This window comes from Tursiops truncatus, chromosome 17 (assembly GCF_011762595.2).
Source record: "Tursiops truncatus isolate mTurTru1 chromosome 17, mTurTru1.mat.Y, whole genome shotgun sequence".
Classification (NCBI taxonomy): domain Eukaryota; kingdom Metazoa; phylum Chordata; class Mammalia; order Artiodactyla; family Delphinidae; genus Tursiops; species Tursiops truncatus.
In genome coordinates, this window is record NC_047050.1 from 53,450,621 (window position 1) to 53,471,974 (window position 21,354).

Consider the following 21,354-nt stretch of genomic DNA (forward strand, 5'->3'; position numbering starts at 1 on the left):
GGTTTCCACCAACACTAAAACTGATCTATGAATTGGTTTTACAATACAAAAGTGGAGCTGGATGTCCTACATACAAGATTTACACTTAGGATGTTTTAATTGGAAAGGAGTGATATAAAGGTAAAATGTGCTACAGCTTTCAAGCTGAAAAGTAGAATGATATACAGATTATGAAAAATATTCTTTTGTTGTTGTTTTTGTTATTGTTGTAGAGGCTTCCTATGTGCTGGACTCTGCAAAAAGCTTGAAGCTTAATATGAACATTCTCAAAGTAAAAACGTACATAAAACAATGTTACAAAAACACTGAAATGAAAGCAGCTGGTATAACCATGTCTTACCAGAGTTTGAGGGAAAAAAGATGTTTTGGCCTTATTGTCAGAGTCACTGTGCTTAAAGATTTAAAGTGGAACCTAGTAGCTAAAATATAAAGGCTTCAATATGATAGCTAATATATAATATGTAAAAATATTCATTTGCCTTTGGACTGGTTGACTTGAAGGAAGAGAGGTGGCAAAATTGTACTCTGCCTTTTTCTCTCAACTAATAAATAAATTACAAGTAAGATTTTAAAACACAATAGAGAATGATGGGGTTTAGTGAAAGACCAAATAAATTTTTTCTTGCAATTACTTGAGTTCTGAAAGCAATTAGTTAAATACACACAGAAAGAATTACTTGCTGTGAATGCTATTGTCTTATTTTCTTTACTTATTCAAAGTTTAATCTCTATACTGGTTATACACTGTGTTTTTGGGTAGACAAAATTACATTAATTTTGGCATCAGTCATTCTTCTTTTCTGTATTAAATAGAAACTATAGCCATTGAAGAAAATAACTAAACATTTAAAAAGTCATTCTGTGTCTCCTTGGAAATTAGGACTGAAATAATCTCACAAAATTAGCATGATTTAAAAACAATTATATTAGAACTCAGTAAGTATTAGTCACATATGTAAAAATAGATTAAGAATTTTTATTTGACATTTGTTGTTTAATTTTGTGGAACATACAATTCTCAAGATATATAATTCTTATTTGCATTTTATTACTGTTGTTATATATATATATATATTTAAGTAGATGTTTGTTCCTCTCTATTCTCTTCTACTGTGGAATAATATACAGGGTGTTTCTATAGAATGAGGACTTTTTTGCAATTAAGTATTTTAATTTATCAACTATTTTAAAGATATAAAAATTTAAAAAGTATATATTAGAAAATAATATACCTGCCACCAGTGTATTAAGATAGGTAAGTTCTATTTATTATCTCAGTTTTTTGTTTTTGTTTTTGTTTTTTGCGGTATGCAGGCCTGTCACTGTTGTGGCCTCTCCCGTTTTGGAGCACAGGCTCCGGATGCACAGGCTCAGCGGCCATGGCTCACGGCCCCAGCCACTCCACGGCATGTGGGATCTTCCCGGACCGGGGCACGAACCCACGTCCCCTGCATCGGCAGGCGGACTCTCAACCACTGCGCCACCAGGGAAGCCCTATTATCTCAGTTTTTTAAGTCCAAATTACTTCAAATTTAATTGATGAAATGAATATCTGTATTTGTTCTATTAGGTTTAAGTTTGTCATTTATTCCTGATTTTTCTTAACATAGATATGTAAAGTAAGCATAAATTCCAACAAAGATAAAGGGTCTTAACAAACTTGTTATCTCACCTGCAATATCATGAAAGGAACATTCTAGAAAGTGTATATAATAGGCTTATATGCTATCCTATCCAAATATATCTTGGATTTAGTTTTCAATACCTAATGAAATTGACTATGAAAGATGACTTCCCTTCCTTGTCCCCCCCCAAAAAAAGAAATGGCCATTTACATTTTGGTTAGTCTAGAATAGGAATTATCAGCTGGTTAGTCTGTTTCACAGCTGATTATTCAGTAAAATGATAATAGTCACAGGGAAAAGGTATATAAATAGAAGAGTATGTGACTAGTTAATATTGTCATTATGTAATATTTATTGGACACTTACTGTCTTTCAAACACTTGTACTATGATCTATATCTCATTTGATTCACAAGAAGTCTGGGTACTATTAGTATCTATATTTTCCCAATGAGAAGATTGAGGCTAAAAAAGGATAAGAAGCCTGACCAACATCACATAGTTACTTAAAGTGGATGAAGTGTCCTGTGCAGACATGAGACCATTACCGAGGGACATTTCTTAAATAAAAGTGATAGAGTGTTTGCAAAAAAAAAGTGCTGAAAGTGTGAACTATAGTATAAAGCTCAAGTGAAATAATGACTTCAATTGAAATTTCTAAAATATGTTATTAATCTTTATTGTCATTTTAAAATCAGAAGAGCAGCTACCTACCTGCCTATCATTCTGATTGGAATAGTCCAAAAACCTAGATGTTTGTAACACTTAGCTTTAAATGTATTAATTTCTTACTTAAAAAAAATTTCACAGATATTAACAATACAGTCTTATTCACAGGATTCCATTGGTGTATATTTTGTCAAACTGAAATAAATCTGTGTATCTAAGAACGAGATGTAGTTGTTCAAGGTGAAGGGCAATCAGAATAGATACCAATAAAATAATGATGATTACTATTATTGTCTGTATTGAGAGCATACATTGTGCAAAACACTTAACTGAAGCTAAGTTTATACTCTTAGGCTAAAACACAAATCGTTATGAAGTATTATTATCCCTATTTTAAATGGGTAAAATAAGTCTCCATGATATTAAATGTTTGCTCTTAGTAGAGTTGGAATTTGAATCAAGAAACAGCAGGGCTCTTAGCCATTAGGGTATACTGTCTCAGCACAAACCTATCCCATTACCAGATAAAACAATGAAAAGCCATGCCCTACTAATGGAACTCTGACCGTTGTTTATTAACAAAAGACTTGGGCAAAAAAGTTAGACTTACATTGAAACAGAAAGGCAAGAACAGTTTATAACCCTTCATTACACACAAACAATTTCTTGCTCCTGATATTTCACCATAAAGGGAAGCAGAAAAGAAAGACTCAAGGTTATTTTGCGGGTATTACTAGAAGTAATAAAAATAAAATTTAACCTGATATATGCCAAATTTAGCCATGCATGTGTCAAATGGTATTAAGTAATTACAGTAACAAGAACATTTCCCCTCCAATTGTTTTTCTCATTCTTGTTCTTCCTGTCCTCTCTTTTTTTCTGATTTCCTTCCTTACAGGTCTTTAAGAGAGTAGAAGCAATAAGATAGGCGCACCCTCACCAAATCTCTGGTGTCTGCATCCATATTCTCTACTTCTTCTCCCGTAGCAGCGAAGAAGGTGCCCTTGCTCTATGTAAGGCTAACCCTAGTTCTTGTCCTGCTGGTATTAAAACCTTTCTATTTCTCAAGGACTTCATTCCTGAAGATTTTTCATCTCTTCTGAATCACTAGGTTTTCCTTTTGTACTGGGTCATTCTCAAAAACATACAAATGTGGCTTACAACTTCCATCTTAAATAAACAACCAAAATCCTCATTACATTCCCATTCTCTTCTAGCTATTTTTCTCATTTCCCTCCTTTCTTTAGTAGGAAACCTATTAAACATCTGTCCTGAGGGAGATATCTATACAACTGTCTCCAGTTTCATCTGCCATTCATCAGACATATTCACTAAACTGTCCTTGTTAAATCTAGGCTGCCAAATTCAATGATAACTTAGTGCCTTCTTTTTTCAGAAAAATCTTAGCAACATTTGTCACAGCACTTTTTTTCTTGGCTTCTCAGTCATCAGACTGCTAGTTCTCTTTTCTGGCTTATTTGCTGCTCTTTTTGGTATCTTTTGCTATCCCTGCCTTGTTAACCCAATGACTGAGAGCTGTAGTACCTCAGGGATTAGTTCTTAATGGTTCTGCTCCCATCTTTCTACAACTTCTCCTTGGATAATTTCACCTTATCCCATGGTTTTAAATGCTGTTTTTAGTTGAATGCTTCCCAAATTTATACATTCAGTCTTAATGTCTTTCCTGAGCTTCAGACCATTCTATTCAACTGCCTATTTAACTTCTTGTATATCTAATAGGCCCCTCAGCTTACCATGTCCAAAACACTTGCAAAATTATAAAATCTTTTAATTTTCAAATTTTTGTAAATAAAAATGTAAAAATTATTAAATTTCACCTGTGTATAAAATTTTTTCCTATGCTACTGATATCAATAAAAATCAAATAAATATTGTTCCATTTGAAAGTAAAAATTTCTCATTGCAAATTTATTTCTAATTTAATATAATACCCAGATACAAATACTTTTGTTAGAAATAAATTCACCATAGAATGTAAAATCCTGACATAAGAAATAAACTGAACATTTGCAAACATACAAAATCTTGTAATTTTTACTTTATTTTTTATGCAAGTGATTTTAATCTGTATGGTAGCATTTACTTCTAACAAAATGAATTTTTATATCTGGTTATTATAATAGGTCAGAAATAAATTTGTAATGACAAACTTTTCCTTTAAAATTGAACTGTTTCTATTCCACCAAAAATCACTTGTATCCATAATAGTTTTTTCTTAAAAATTCTCATGACTCAGGGTGTGAAAAAAATAGATATGTAAAAGTAATACCATTTTATAACTACTTATCATATACAGTAAAAATAATTTTTCAAGATGTTATTAACATGCTAATTATATATAAGTGTATGTAAATTAAAAAAAGAGTTTATGCTCAAGTTAAGAAAGTTTACATTAGCTTTTCTTAGGAATTGTTTTTACAATGCTTTTAATCTTCACCAATAGTCTAAATCCACTGAAAGAGTTACTGCATTTATTGTTAAGCAACATGGGATCTTATCAAATCAAGCATTGCTATACCCTAGGAATAAATTGCCCTTATATGTAAGACATTGAAGAGAATCTTTCACAATAGTTAAAAACAGTTCATCAAGGATAAACAACAAAGTCCTACTGTGCAGCATAGGGGGCTACATTCAATATCCTGTGATAGACTATAATGGAAAAGAATATATAAAAAAAGAATGTCTATATGTGTGTAACGGAGTCACTTTGCTGTACGGCAGAGACTGGCACAACACTGTAAATCAACTATACTTCAATGAAAAAAAAAAAAGTTCAAGTAATATGTGTGGGGGACTGCCCTGGTGGCGCAGTGGTTAAGAACCCACCTGCCAGTGCAGGAGACACCGGTTTGAGCCCTGGTCCAGGAAGATCCCACATGCCACGGAGCAACTAAGCCCATGCGCCCCAACTACTGAGCCTGTGCTCTAGAGCCCAAAAGCCAGAACTACTCAGCCCATGTGCCACAACTACTGAAGCTCTTGAGCCTAGAGCACGTGCTCCGCAACAAGAGAAGCCTGCTCAGCAATAAGAAGCCCGTGCTTAATAAATTTTTTTATTAAAAAAGTGTGTGAAATGAATGAATGGATGAATGAATGAACAAAATTACAACTAGTCATTTCAATGTATGCTTAAGGTTTGTTTATAATTTAGCATTTGTTTGACACTGGGAAACACTTATTCCAAGACTGCAGTAACAACATTTATATTACATTTTAATTTGCTTTAATTAATCTATCTGGATAACCTGAGGCTGTTTTCAGAATACTGATAGCACTAAATACTACAGAAAATGACTGAGTTCTCACCATTTTTACAACTCATCAGTACTGTAAATATACTTCTGACTTCTCATTTTATATTTGTTTCATCTAATTGAGCGTATAATTTAATTGGAAATGCGCACCTCACCTAATACATATTTCACAGTCCTAACTAGCACATGTATAAGTTTCAACTATATTATGGATGATAATTCAGAGATAATGTCTGAATTACCATCTTGGTGACCTTGGGCAAATTAACAGTCCAGTTTGCTTATGGCATTGCTCTGTGCAACAAAGAATAAATACACTTAAATCACTCATAAGTTCTTGTGTGTCCTTTCCATTCAGAAAGTAGACACTTTGGTATAAACTTGTTTATCTCAAGAACTTTCAAAAGAGAAAAACCTTAGATTCTATACAGTTGGATAAAATCAAAAGCAGAAGACTTGTACTGTAATCTGTACTGTTGTAAGAAAGGGACATTGACCAGGTTGTATTAGTTCCCTGAATTTTAACTGCCTCATCAGTAAAATTGACATAGTAATAATTTTTTACCTGCCTGATTTAGTATTAGAAAATAATCCTAAAGTTCTATTCTAACAATTATATTGTATAATTCTATGAAAATATAAACTCTGAGATAAATCTTTAAAGACCACTAGATTTTACTATTCACTGTGTAGTTTGTCTAAGAAGTTGTTGTATATTATTTTTCAATATGTCAAGAAACTTCAGCAAGGTCACAGTCCAGATTTGGTATTCACAAGGCCTTACACTCTTCCAGTTTTATTGCCTTATATTTTTGTATTGACTAAGAAATGACACGATATTCTCCACTTCACTACCTATAAGGAAATCAAGCTGGGTAATGGGAATATTTAACCTGGAAGGAAATCCCATAGAATCAAATCAATCGGAAAATATGTGAAATGCAGATGGTAACCTAGAGGTGGATTTCACCCTGGAGAATTTTGCCCTTGACTGAGTCCCTGCTTTGTACAAGATCCATCAATTTTACAAAGAATGTTCAACATCATTATTAGGCCTACACTCTGCTAGCTACTCAGTAACGTGGCTATCTTTAGAATTTCATTATGTTTCTAAGGGTACATCTAACGATATGGCAAGTCAGGTTAAAGTAGATAGCAGCATGACAAGAGATTTTCCTCCTGTCAACCCTGGATGGAAACAAAGCTGCCAATGCAAAAGAAACCACAAAGCTAGTGTTATAATATATTCCAAGTACTTTATATAGAAATACCTTTTTAAAATACATATTTACTCATTTATTTCACCAGGTAATTGTTGTGCACCCACTATAAGCCAAGTATGTTTTATATTGGGGATGAACTGTAATAAGAGCCAACACCTCCATACCATCATTGATTCTTGTTCTCTAATACATGGACAAAAGTGAAAATAAAATCACTGGTCTAATTTCTTTGAAATCAAAAGGCATGTTAGGTTGAAGACTGTCAAAGGTACCTAGACAGGAAACTGATTTTATATCCAAGGATTATAAAGGATTATATAGAAGTCTAATTCAGAATTGAATTCTAATATTTGGAGATCACCAGAATTAATGAGCAAAAAAAGAGTAAAAACATATAAATATTGTTTTACATTAGTCTTGACTGACAGTATATAATACCAGTGTGCCTTTAATTTTACATTATTAAAAAATTTCCTACTCAATCAGATTCATTTAACATTTACTAAGTACTAAATACCAGGTACAATGCCAAGTTCTGGTGAAACAAATATTAATAGGATAAACCTTGCGATTCAAAGGAACACAGTCTAAGAGGGACAGCAGATGTGTATATGTCTTTAATATAATAAAATGTTTATTAAAATCAGGTGACATTTGTCATTGAAAGTGAAAAATTGTGGGCATGAAATAAAAAGCTAAAAGTAATTTAAATTATGTAATTAAAAATATGTACTGATTTACCAGATTGATAATATTACATTGATGAACTTTTCAAAATAAGTATCTACGCAAAAACTACTAAAAATAATTTCTAAAAAATTAAAATGCCATGTCTGTGCACACAAAAACATCTTTATATGAGTTAATTAAACATTAAAAATAAGATAAGCAAAATGATCATTTGTGGTACAAACGTACATTCTCTAATTGGTTTCCTAGGCATATTTAATGTCATTTTACTATTTTTTCTTAAGTATGTGGTTTTCAATATATTCTTATTTTTATTGGTATTGTTAAAGGTATTTTTAATACATTTTAAATCGTTGGCATGTTAACAGAGGTCTCTACAGGCCATACTATTTTTAATTGAGAAAGGTTTTTCTTTATAGGTATTGAGGTATCTGGTAGGACTAATTCTTTAAAATAGAGGAAAGTTTCAATTTGATTTTATTTCATACAACAATGTGTAAATATTTCAGCTTAAGTATTTTCACAGATAGTAAATTTTTACTTCTTTTCAGATACCTTTGACAAAAAATTTTATAATATGAAACTTACCAAGTTGTCTTAAATTATGATTTTTTTTGGAATAGTTCACTTGTAAGCTGTATAATTGTATGTTTTCTCAATTTTATTCCATTATAGTATAAAATATAAATTCAATCTGATTAAAAAATAAGAACTTCATCAAAAGATACTCTCTTTTCACAAGTCAAATCATGCTACAGGACAATAATAGTTTCAAGTTTTAATTTTATACAGTGTTTTAACTTTTTCATAAAAATAGCATTTAAACGTCTTCCTATTTCCAAACTTTGTTTTCAATAATTATAATCCACCAAAATTTTCAAAAGCTGAAGATCTTTAACATGCCAATAACTGAATATTTTGATTAAAGATTTTCATATGATTTTAATATAAATCAACCAAATTTAAAGGTTTTATTTTCAAAACCATAGTAGGGCATTTTGCTTGATTATGAAAAAGTGCTTCAGAGATGCAAACTTTTCTAGGTCTGAATGACAATGAGTAGCGAAAACAGAACCTGGTACTGACATACTAAAGTTTATTTATTTTTGAATCAGCATTACTTTTTCATACATACAAAAAATGTAATTCAATTATTTTGATGTATATAAAAATATTTGTAAATTTTAATGACAGTTTTATTGTGAGGCGTAGAATTTGCTTGGTTGCAGTTATGAATTACATGAACACCACAACCAATTCTAAGTATATATCTGTTTCTTAATTTTATAAGAGCTTTGTTTTTGCCATGAAGTTGTGTGTCACCAAAATTTATATTTGTATTATTATCACAAAACAAAGTCTTATCCTTAACACTATAATTTTGATATGTGATCTTTGTCTCATTTAAAAAATATTTAAAAGATAATTGTTTGCTTCAAGTTTAAGAAATGTATTGTGGTGTTAATATAAATAGAGGTAAGATAAATGGAAACAATAGTCGAAAGGAAAGAAGGGGAAAATGTAAATACACTCTCATTCTTTCATTACATATGACGTGTGTAATAGAAGTTAATGGTAGGTTTTGATCCTAGATATATGCTATTAATATTAGAGCAAGTACACCCCCACCTCCAAAATGTTTAGCCAATAAGTTAATAGAGGGGAAGAAAATGATGGTGGAAATGCACAGGTGGGTTCAATAAAAGTAAATAGCAATACAGCAGCCAAACAAGACCATAACAATTACATTATGTGTGAACGGTCTAATGATTTAGACTGCAATTCGGGGGAAGGGGAAGTTGGGACAAAGTGAGAGAGTAGCACTGACATATATACACTACCAAATGTAAAATAGATAGCTTGTGGGAAGCTGCTGTATAGCACAGGGAGATCAGCTCCATGCTTTGTGACAACCTAGAAGGGTGGAATAGGGAGGGTGGGAAGGAGATGCAAGAGGGAGGGGATATGGTGATATATGTATATATATAGCTGATTCACTTTGTTATGCAGCAGAAACTAACACAACATGGTAAAGCAATTATACTCCAATAAAGATGAAAAAAAATAAAGACTACAATTAAAAGGCAGAAATCTTCAGACTGTATAAAAAAACAAGACTCAAGCAAGTAGTATCTCAATCATGTGCTGTTTAAAGTAGAAACCTACTTTAAATATAAAGACAAGTTAAAAGGATGCTAAATGAAACACCATGCAAACACTAATTATAAGATATTCATATCAGACAATGCAAACTTCAAGACAAGGAAAATTCCCAGAGAAAAAGAAAGCTACTTCATTGTAATGAAACAGTCAACTCATTAAGAAGGCATAGCATCTCAAATGTAAACACCTAGTAACAGATCTTCATGATACACAAACATGACAGGACATGATAAGATAGAAAGAATAAACAGGCAAATCCACAATTGCTGTTGGGCATTTCAATGCTACTCTTTCATTAGTGGATTAAAAAAAAAGTAGACAAAATATCAGTAATAATATAGAACACTTCAAACACAATGCTATCAACCAACTGTATCTAATTGGTATTTAATTCACAATAATGGCAAGTGTACATTCTTTTCAAATGCACATGGTTCTTTTAGAAAAATATATGCTGGACCATAAAATAAGTCTAAGTAAATTTAATTATTGAAATGTTAAAATTGTAACTAAATTTATAATATGAGATGTTTCATCTTTATCACAATGAACTTTCAAAGACTATACTCTGCTTCATAAAATGGAGGTAAAAAGAAAAACTTTTGCTGGAATTAAAATATTTGAGGTGATTAATGTTACTGATGTGACATATAAGATTGGACTCATTTAACTATTTGGGAAGTTCTTCTGCTAAGGAAGCTGGCATATTAACACTTTTCATATATGCAGAAGAGAATTTAGAACATAAAGTGATGAAATTAGTAGAGTTTTCATTTGTTCTAAATGAAAAGTCATGCTTTTTTTTAAACAGATTTATGTCTTCTAGTTTTCACATGGTCAATGACACCACATGATCCCCATGTATGTTAACATACATTGTGTACAAGTTGCATTTTCATCATCAATTTTCTTTTGTTTTAATTGAGATGTTACTGTTTTTCTTTTTTTTACATCTTTATTGGAGTATAATTGCTTTACAATGGTGTGTTTGTTTCTGCTTTATAACAAAGTGAATCAGTTATACATATACATATGTCCCCATATCTCCTCCCTCTTGCATCTCCCTCCCTCCCACCCTCCCTATCTCACCCCTCTAGTTGTTCACAAAGCACTGAGTTGATCTCCCTGTGCTATGTGGCTGCTTCCCACTAGCTATCGGTTTTACATTTAGTAGTGTATATATGTCCATGCCACTCTCTCACTTTGTCCCAGGTTACCCTTCCCCGCCCCCGTGTGCTCAAGTCCATTCTCTAGTAGGTCTGAGTCTTAATTCACATCCCGCCCCTAGGTTCTTCATGACTTTTTCTTTTTTTTTGGATTACATATATATGTGTTTTACATATATATATGTATATATGTGTTTTATATATATATTACATATATATATTATGTAATATATATATTACATATATATGTAATATATATATTACATATATATATGTATATATGTGATTACATATATATTTGTTTTTCGCTTTCTGACTTACTTCACTCTGTATGACAGACTCTTGTCATTGGGGTTTTTGATGATTAGCACAACAAAATTAAAAAAAAAAATTTTGATGATTAGCAGACATTATGAGCAACTTGTAAAAAATCCTTAATATGTAAGTAATAAAAGTCTAAGAACCATGTAGTTAATCCAAACAGGTATTCCAACAACTTATCATATTAAAATTTGTAGGCAATTTGTTCATAAAATAAAAATATCAAGTATCCATATCTTAAAATATTAATATACTGTTAGGTCTAAATCTCATGTTTAATATCATATATACTACATTCTCAATCAAAATATCCCATTTCACATGAGGTTAACAAGTTATTAGGAAAAATTGGTCTATTAATACCAATGATATCAGGGTCCCAGGGATAAATCTAAAACCAGGGAGAAATTTTATTTAGGAAATAATTCAACTGAAAAGAACATAGCTATAGTAGATGGGTACTTTAAAATAATCATAATAATAATCAATTTAATACATCAAGTACTTTAAAATGACAAAGATGTTGTTAATGTATTATCATGGCTCCAAATCACCATTTAATTATGTTTCATATTTTAGAATATAAAATTGCCCCTCTGTAGCTTAAAAGAATGTTAATATAATATACAAGCCAAGGAAGTCTCATTTTTTTCTGTATTCTACTACTTTTTGATTGTATAGAAAAATAACCAATCAGTACATGATTTACCCTCTAAAAATATTTTTACAATTTACCTAAATATGTTTAATTGAAATGGGATCATGTGGAACTCCCCACTTTTTAAAAAATGTGTTTCTGGATGTACTAAAATGCTTTGATTCACAAATCATAATAAACAAAAATTCTTCTAGCTCCTTTCCTGCTATCTTTTTGGGTTTAGTTTCAAATTTTGCAGGAATAAGTTTGTCTGACATCCTTGTTGATCTCTGCTGGGTCTTCCTGACGGCCTCCTTCAGCTGAACTTTCTTTTAGAAATCTTGGTGGAATTAAGCTTTCTTAAGAAATGAATATTCAGTATGTACTTTCTATCCCACTGCTGCCATAAATGTCTATTGTAAAATAATAAAACAGTATGATAAAATAAATAATTCTTAATTTATCCTATAAAATAAATAACAAACACTCATGGCAAGAACATTCAGACTATAGCTCTACAGTACATCTGTGCAACCTCTACTTCTGTGGATATTTCAAGAATACATATTTCTCAGTCATTTGGCCAACTCATGGCCTGACAGCTTTATGTATCTTTCAAGCCACAGAATAGATTATGACATAACTTGCTGTCATACAAAATAGCTGGCAGGGCAACAGTATCAAATAGTTCTCCCAATACCATCTAAGATCAGAATGAGTTAGATGTTAATATCTGAGAATATTTTCATTTCATCTACAAGAGCTCTATATGCTACCCATGAAGGGGAAGTGTAAGTTACCTGGCATCCACATAGGACTGGAAAATAGAGATGGGTTATCAGTATTTGTCTTTCAAAATTAATCATGTATTATAATTACTCTGAGCACTGGGAATATATCTCACACATTACTAGATGAGATCAAAGACAATAGCTAATAAATACACCTTGGCTATTTTAACAGAACTATTAATAATGATACTTTGTTGAAAATGGAAAATACAGACCAAATGTCAAACAAGTCAGGATGCCAGGAAAATAGGCATAAACCAGGGCTGTCTTGGGCAAACGAGGATATACAGCCATTCTAATATAATACACACATAGTGCCAGGGCACTGCAGATATGGGAGTGACTAATTCTGCCTAGAAGTTCATTAGTACTTAAAGTATCATTTGACCTGGGCCTTGGAAAATGACTAAGAATTTATGGATTTTTGAATGTGGACTTAAGTGTTCCAGGAACATGGAAGAGAGTTTGCAAAAGAAGCAGAAATGTGAAAGGTCAATGTCTTTCCAGGACAGTGCAGTTAGATGACTAGATGTATGTAACTGAATAGTGAGAGATGAAGCTGGCAGATAATTTGGGTGCAAATTGTGGAGGCTTTAAATGTAATTCCACAGTTTTGAACTTATGACTGTGTAGCCATAAAATAATTTTAAACAGAGGAGTGATGTCTGATTTATATTTTCAAAACATCAGTCAGGTGGAAATGTAGAGAAAAGTCTGGCTGGAGAGACAATGAAGTGAGTGGCTAGTCGACTGCTACAGCAGTGCAGGCAGTAATAATGAGGATGGGAACAAATGCAGGGGCACCATGCAGTCCTTTAAGGCCGGGAGACATCAACGTCTCATGACTAAGGAATCCATCTCCTTGAGAATTTTCAACAGTATAAGATATGGCCCTTGGTATTTTGTATTATCCAGCAGGGGCATATTCTTAAAAGAGATGTCAAAGAGTGAAGAGCACAGAAAATGCTCTGTCAAAATCAACTATTCTGTGGGCAAATGACAGCATGATACTTAAAGATGTCCTCGCTGAGGAACTAAAGTGGGATGAGACAAGCAGATTAGAAATTAAAGTAGGAGATATATATAGAGCCTGACTGCTGAGAACCAAGGGCAGAACATAGGACAGCATGAGGTAGCCACGTCAGACTTAAGTAGCTGTGATTAAGCAAAAGAGTCTTGCAGAATATAACACCAAGAGGCAAAGCAAAAGACTACAAAGACTGACTAGATCATGAAATAGAAGGCATGAGGCTGCTGATAGTGGCTTGACAGTGATTATGAAGCTGGTATGTGACCTACATTTCAGTTAAATTCACTTTGCACCAAGTTCACTGAAATCCATTTTGTTGGTTGCATTTTGTTGCTTAAGACTGTTTTGCTGCTATTTCCTGATTCATTCCTCTTTTAAGTTATTATTTGACACTTAGCTCTTTGCTCAAAAAAGGAACAGGCACTGTGGTGGTGATGGTGGGTGGAATGGGAACAGAATGAAAATCTGACAATTAAAATAATGATACAAACTGATTTGGCTACTATTGTTCTAGTTTATGCCTGTTGTCCAGCTTAATTTTTTTTTTTTTTGCGGTACGCGGGCCTCTCACTGTTGTGGCCTCTCCCGTTGTGGAGCACAGGCTCCGGACGCGCAGGCTCAGCGGCCATGGCTCACGGGCCCAGCCGCTCCGCGGCATGTGGGATCTTCCCGGAACGGGTCATGAACCCGTGTCCCCTGCATCGGCAGGCGGACTCTCAACCACTGCACCACCAGGGAAGCCCCAGCTTAATTTTTAAGTGTCCCCTTTTACTCTCAAAAGTTATCTTAGATTTGAACAATAAATTACATGATCACCCTAAATAGAATGTTTGCTCTTTACGGACATTTAGAGAGGCAAAGTTCGTATAATTAAAACATCTTCAGAACAATGAAATCATAAACCATGTTTTCACATCTTTATTTGGAAAAAAATTATAGCTAGTGCCTAGAGCATGGGCTGGAATTTGTCTTGTAAAGAGAGGTCAGAGGATGTTTTAAAAAGAGATGGTTTTATAAACATTTAAAAATGTTTTATACAGAGGTCAGAAAATATTTTATAAAGAGAGGTCTTGGTGCTGAGTCTGGAAGAATGAGCAAGACTTAGAAAAAAATTAAAGTAAAAGAAACTTTAGGGACAGAAAACAGTACAGGGTGTGTGTGTGCGTGTGTTTATGTAACTAAGAAGATTTGCCTAAGTGAAAGGAAAGATGCACTCGAGAAATAGCTGGAGATAAATATGCTTACTATCTGGTCCTTTAATAGACTCTCCTAGAATGAACGAATGAACAAATGAATAAATGGGTAACATGAGATAGATTTGTCTTGGGAAAAGAATTCAGGTAAAACACTCAAGTGGCAAATTTTCACCTGCAAGCCAAATTTGACCCATAGTCATGATTTATTGGACTACAGACCTTAATATTCTCTTTAAGATTAGTTGTTTTCTTTGACAATTAGATGACTTTACATAAAACTCTTTATTTCAAGTTCCACTTTAAAATTAGTCTGTCTTCCTATAGGGCAAAATGACTTTAGCCAGAGGGGGCAGGAATGTACACACTCCACCTTTCCTTTATTCCTTCTCACTGCTTCACTTGTATAAATCATCTGCTTTTTGGAAGTGTGACTTTAGATGTGGTTCTTGTAAGGATAATCAGAAAGACAAGCTGATTAAATTGTAGAACTTCATTGTAACTAATAACATATAATGAAAATCTTTGTATTTCCTCTAGAATATTAATAAAGAATAAATAAGGATAGCAAAAGAGTAGTAATAACTGCTAAGTATTTACTATGCACCAGGCACAGTGTTCATCTCCTTTCAGACACAGGTGGATTTGAGTCACAGCTGCAGGCATCTGCTAGGGTGTGACCTTGAACAAATTAACTCACTTTCTGAACCTCAGTGTACTGTTTGGTAAATGGGGATGATACAGCATATCTCATATGGCTTCTGTGAGGATTAAATAGATCATACAAACTACTTACGGTTCTTGGCACCAAGCAAGACCTCATTCATGAAAAAACTATTTTCACATTTGAAATCTGAACACTTATAAAGCTGTATAGGCATAAGTTACAGAAGATCTCCAACCCAGAGACTAATTTTCATTGATTGATGCTATTCACAATATATTAACTCTCCAGGTAATTTTATTTCAATGAATAGGTTTTTAGTCTCAGATCAGTAGTACACATTTGTATGCATCTTAAAAGAATATTATGGAGGCAGATTTATTAAAACTCTGGTATGATACATATTGTTTCCATAACTTTAATATGCCCTACAAATGCAATAAATATAAAAATGTATTGCTAATTTCACAGACAAATGTGCATTAAAAATTCCAGAAATGCATATAAAGCAGTCTGTTTCTATTAATCAGATGTACTTGGCATTCACAAACAACAGCCTGAAGCACCTTTTCACATGACTGCATTCAGATATTTAATCACAAATAACCATGTAAGTGTAAAACCTTACTAATTTAAGGTAAATGAAAGGAGAGCTGTTGGTTGCCAAACTACCATTATAAATAAATGAAATTGAACAGCAATCATAAGCAGTTTGCTGACAAATTGTTCCTAACTTCAAATAAAAAAGAAATAAACAGTAGAAAATAGAAGATATAAATATGAACAATGTTTCATTTATAAGTGTTTCAGAATTACAAGCCATTTATGTTCATTAATTACATAATCATTCTCTTATTTTTCATTCCTTTTTTCTTTGTCTCAAAAGATACACTAAGGGTACAAATTGAAAGATACTGACTCTGCTGATGTACACCTCTCTCATATGAGTCTTATTTATAACAAAACAATTTATTTACTTTAGTTGATTATGCCAAACAACTGTATTCCATGAACAAAAGGTCTGTCAAGTTAATTATATATTTTTATTGACCAGTTGTTAATCTAAAGTGGTATATTTTCGGGCCAGTCATTAAAAAAGTCCTTCATGCTTTTTCTAAAGGGTTCCAATTTTACATTTATTCATATAACGATAATAGTTCACTGGGCACTATTTACTACTCAATACTAAGAACTGTGCACATGTGATCATGTTAAATCCTAATAATCTATTTATGAGATGAGCATTATTATTCCTATGTAAATTAGAAAACTCAGACTCAGGTGATGAGGTGAGGTGTCCAAAGTCAGCAATTAGTAAGAAGACAGGATTTGAATTAAGGCACATTTGAAGAATACTGGTTTGCACTCTTCCCATAGATGATGTTGGAAATCTCAGCAAGTTTCAATTAATAGGACTTTTTAAGGCTATACAATTAGAAGATTCCTTAGATATTTTTCTCAAAGAAATAATGTGTGTTGGTAATAAGAGTGAAAAAATAGCAACTAAAATTTTTGAGTTTTCATTTATTTTCTCCAGCCATTAAACCAAAATCCATTTTACAGAACAGCATATATTTAACCACTTAGCAGTGTCATAAAAAGAAAAAAAAGGAAAAAGCCCATGAACAATAGTAATTATAATGAATGATATTTCATTGTTGTAGAAAATCTTTAATTTAATAGTAGATCTAAAATATTTTGTCAAAGCTTCCTGTGAATATATAATTAAGATCTTTAACAGAAGAAAAATAAAATTAGTAAAAATGTAGGGTTGCTTCTCTTTTAATGGCAAATATTCATTTCCTTCCTTATCTCCAAAAATTGTACATTTTAAAATATAATTTTATGGTAAATTCAAATTACAAGCTGTATAATGTAATTATTTCATTTGCTGAATTATTTTAACACCATCTTTATGGAAAATTGGTTTGACAATTGGAGAGAAGGTCTCAATAATTAATTAATTAAAAGTTAATTGTATTTCTTTTTCTTATGTTTTACCTTAAGTCCAGATGAATAATAAGACTAGAAAGAGGAATATTTAAGATCATTAAAATTTTAAAATTAAAGTTTTGAGCAGTAAACAGAACTATTTAAATAGCACTCCTATTTTTTATTTAAGAAATAAAAAAAATGACTCACTTGAAAATTGAATTGCAAATCCAGATTTGCTGATATAAAAGTCCGTGTCAAACTGGATGGTTACTATGTTGAGGGTGCTGTGGATTCCTTCAGGAATAAGAGAACCACTAATTTCCTTTAAAAGCATATCATTTTCTGGTGGACCATCCCAAACTCGGAGTATATCATGCGATGCTTCCGTATCAAAAGCAAGAAACTGTAGGCTGTGGGAGAACCATATATCTCTGATTATCTTAAACATGGATTCAGTTTTAAATAAAGAATATAACAAATATTCATCTTGCTTCTACTAGATATTCCTTTTATTCTATCAGATAAAAATGAATTATGTAAACTGCATATATAAACTTAATGAATTTTTCTTGAGCAGTATAATTTTTTTTAGAATATGATTAAATGTACTATTACATCACCTCTGCAAACTATAAAAACTTTAGGTATACAGACTATCCCTGACTTATGATGATTCAATTTAGGACTTTTTGGCTCTAAGATGGTACAAAAGAGATATGCATTCAGTAAAATCTGTACTTTGAATTTTGATCTTTTCCCAATTGTGATATGCTGTATGATACTCTCTCACAATGCTGGGCAGCGGCAGGGAGCTACAGCTCCGTCAGTCACAAGATCACAAAGACAAACCGCCAATACATTTACAACCATAATATACCCATAAAACCATTCCGTTTTTCACTTTCACTATAGTTTTCAATACAGTTACGTGAGATACTCAACACTTTATTATAAAATAGACTTTGTGTTAGATGATTTACTGTAGACTAATGTAAGTGTTCTGAGCATGTTTAAGGTAGGCTAGGCTAAGCTATGATGTTCAGTAGGTTAGTTATATTATATGCATTTTCAACTTATGATATTTTCAACTTACGTTGAGTTTATCAGGATGTAACCCGAGGAAGATCTGTACATTCTTTTCAGTGTTCATGACTTTTAACTGTGGCAATGGCAGGTGACACTTAGAGGATCTCATATGTGCCAGGCACTGTGCAAAATGCATTACATCGATTTTCTTCCTTTAATTGTTACCATGACCCAATGAAGCAGGAACAATTTTTATCTCAACTTTACAAAAGTAGCAAATGAGGTTGAGATAGATTAAATAAGATTGCCCAAAGGTGGCAGAGTCATGAATTGAACTCAAGTTATCTAATTCCATAGTATGTGTCATTTCCACTGTTTCAAGTTTTTTGTTTGTTTTATCAGACTCAAATGAGGTTTATTCCGCAAATGCAAAAATTGTTCACATTCAAAAACCAACGATTACATTTCACCACAGTGGCAGATATAAGGAGGAAAACAATCACATGAAGATCTCAATATACACAAAAAGTATTTTAAAAATTCAGTATCCATTCATAATCATCACACCCAGTAATCTAGGAGTAAAAGGGAACTTCCTTAATGTGAAAGTGTCTACCCCCAAAAAAATGCACAAAAAAGGAAAAAAAAAAGGTTTCATGTTAAATCTATTTTGCTTTGTGTCTAATCTAGACAAAATTAATGTCTGATTTTTTTGCACCTAATGCCAAAAATTAGAAATCCAATTATATCAACATGCTCAACTCTCTCTCTCTCTCTCTCTCTCTCTCTCTCTCTCTCTATATATATATATATATATACACACACACACACACACACACATACCACATTCATGTGTGATATGTGATCTGGGTTGCAATTTAACATCAAATATTTTTCTTTAGTTTTTAAAAATCCCAGAATTCTGTTGAATTTAGTATTTTCACATTTACTATTTCTAATATTTAAAATAAAACAATACGTGACGTATCTTAAAGAAAAGTAGGCTGAGGTTCGATTCAATTTGTAGCTGCAAATTGCCTTGCAAAAGTAATGTACCAGTTCACACTGCATCCAACAATACATGGAGTACACCTTGCAGCATGTTATTTGAAGGACAATATTGGTTTCCCATAAAACTGCCTTCATCACCCATAAGCCTGTTCGAAAATCCATTTATATAAAGCAGCCAATTCTTTTTTTTTTTTTTGCGATACGCGGGCCTCCCACCGCTGTGGCCTCCCCGCCGCGGAGCACAGGCTCCGGAAGCGCAGGCCCAGCGGCCATGGCTCCCGGGCCCAGCCGCTCCGCGGCATGCGGGATCCTCCCGGACCGGGGCATGAACCCGCGTCCTCCGCATCGGCAGGCGGACTCCCAACCACTGCGCCACCAGGGAAGCCCCCAGCAGCAATTCTTAATGTCACTGTTTTGTGAGTGATAACACAATAGTTAGCTCATATGTCAAGGGGAATTTGTTCATTTACTAATTCATCCCTAGTCATAACAATAATAGTTAAACTAGAACTGAGAGCAGGTGCACCTTGGAAACCTGACTGGTGTTAATTTAGGAGGCTACGGTTCTGCCATCATCTAAGAGGAAATTATGTGAAGAACTGTGAGCCACCTAACTAAACTCAGCAGGAACAGAACTCTAACATGGTTAAAGGGGAAGAGAGCAAATGCTTCAGAGATATGCCTAAATCTAGGGAAGACAGGGAATAGGTACTGGGTCCTCTTCCATTCTTATTTCTTCTAAATGTTCATGAGGCTGAACTCATGACAGTGATCTGCACAACTCTGTATACCTATCAAAATGATGGACTCAGCGTCTTAAGTCATGCAGAACTGAAAGTATAGCATTGCCAACAAGTAGGAAAAATTCGCACCTTCTGTGTGCCCTCTTATAACTGAAAAGCTTCTCTCTAAGGGGCTGTATGAACTACTGTTGTGGACCACAAATCAATAAATCATGCTTATGAATACTTTTTTTTCATATTTTAAACGTATAAAAACCATGTTTTTCTTTGCCAAGGTTAAAAAACATTGAAAAATCTTGATATTAATTGATATTGTATATAGAGGCTGATCAGGGAAATTCAGATTCCCTGGTCATTTTGAAATAATAAAATCCATTTACCTGACAATGTTTCCTGGATCTACCTCAATCATCCACATGCAACGCAGATTATTGTCATACGGAAAGGGATAACCAGGAGATAAGATTCTTCCTGATGATTCTCCTTTAAAACGACCTCCGCATTCGGCTAGTAAAAAATTAATTCAATTTTAAGTCACAATTTAATGCCAATCTTTCTAAACAATCTACAAATTTCTCAAGAGTATATATTTTTTCACCTGAAGGAAAACAGAGATTGGTTTCTCCTCTTATTGAAAGTATATATTTGTATATGCTTTCTCAGTTTAAGGTATTAATTGAAGCAAGAACATACTGTACAATAAAAAAAGAATCTCAAGTCAGATCATATAAAAATAGTATAATAAACCTAATTAGGGAATTGAAAAAGTACACACTCAAAACTCTGAGTTTAGGCTTCCAAACATTTTAAGATGTGTTGTTAAATAATGATAATGTAAAAAGGGGAAACAGATGGCAAGTTGCTCACTGCTAGTTGATTGTAGGCTGAATAATTCATCATCTTACTACCTTACCTCTGAGAAAAACTAAGCTTTACTGCAGTCCCTCAGGCCTTCCAAATTTCATTGTCCTTTTATTCCCCTTTAAATCACTCTAAACTCTTTCGCTTTTAACCTCCCGAAAGTCAAAATGGCATTTTTATTAAATTTTTCTTCAGTTAAATCTAGCTCAGTTTTGATTGAAATCAAACCGGTCTCTGATTTTTATAAAATTTATCAAATTAAAAATGTAAGCATCATCATACAATATAGTAAAAATTTTGTCTTCTGGGGAATTCCCTCTCCATTTTAA

At 32.9% G+C, this 21,354-nt stretch overlaps 1 protein-coding gene across 3 annotated transcripts in view; it reads right to left on the reverse strand.

Annotated features, from left to right (window-relative positions):
• The window catches only part of CSMD3 (CUB and Sushi multiple domains 3), a 1,081,491-nt gene that overhangs the window by 290,418 nt on the left and 769,719 nt on the right, over positions 1 to 21,354 (reverse strand). For all 3 annotated transcript variants that reach the window (XM_033843074.1, XM_019931944.2, XM_019931943.2), the window contains 2 exons: positions 20,545 to 20,671; positions 17,592 to 17,794 (listed from right to left, as the gene is read on the reverse strand). In XM_033843074.1, the coding sequence (XP_033698965.1) occupies positions 17,592 to 17,794; positions 20,545 to 20,671 (330 nt within the window). The remainder of the gene's footprint in view (positions 1 to 17,591; positions 17,795 to 20,544; positions 20,672 to 21,354) is intronic.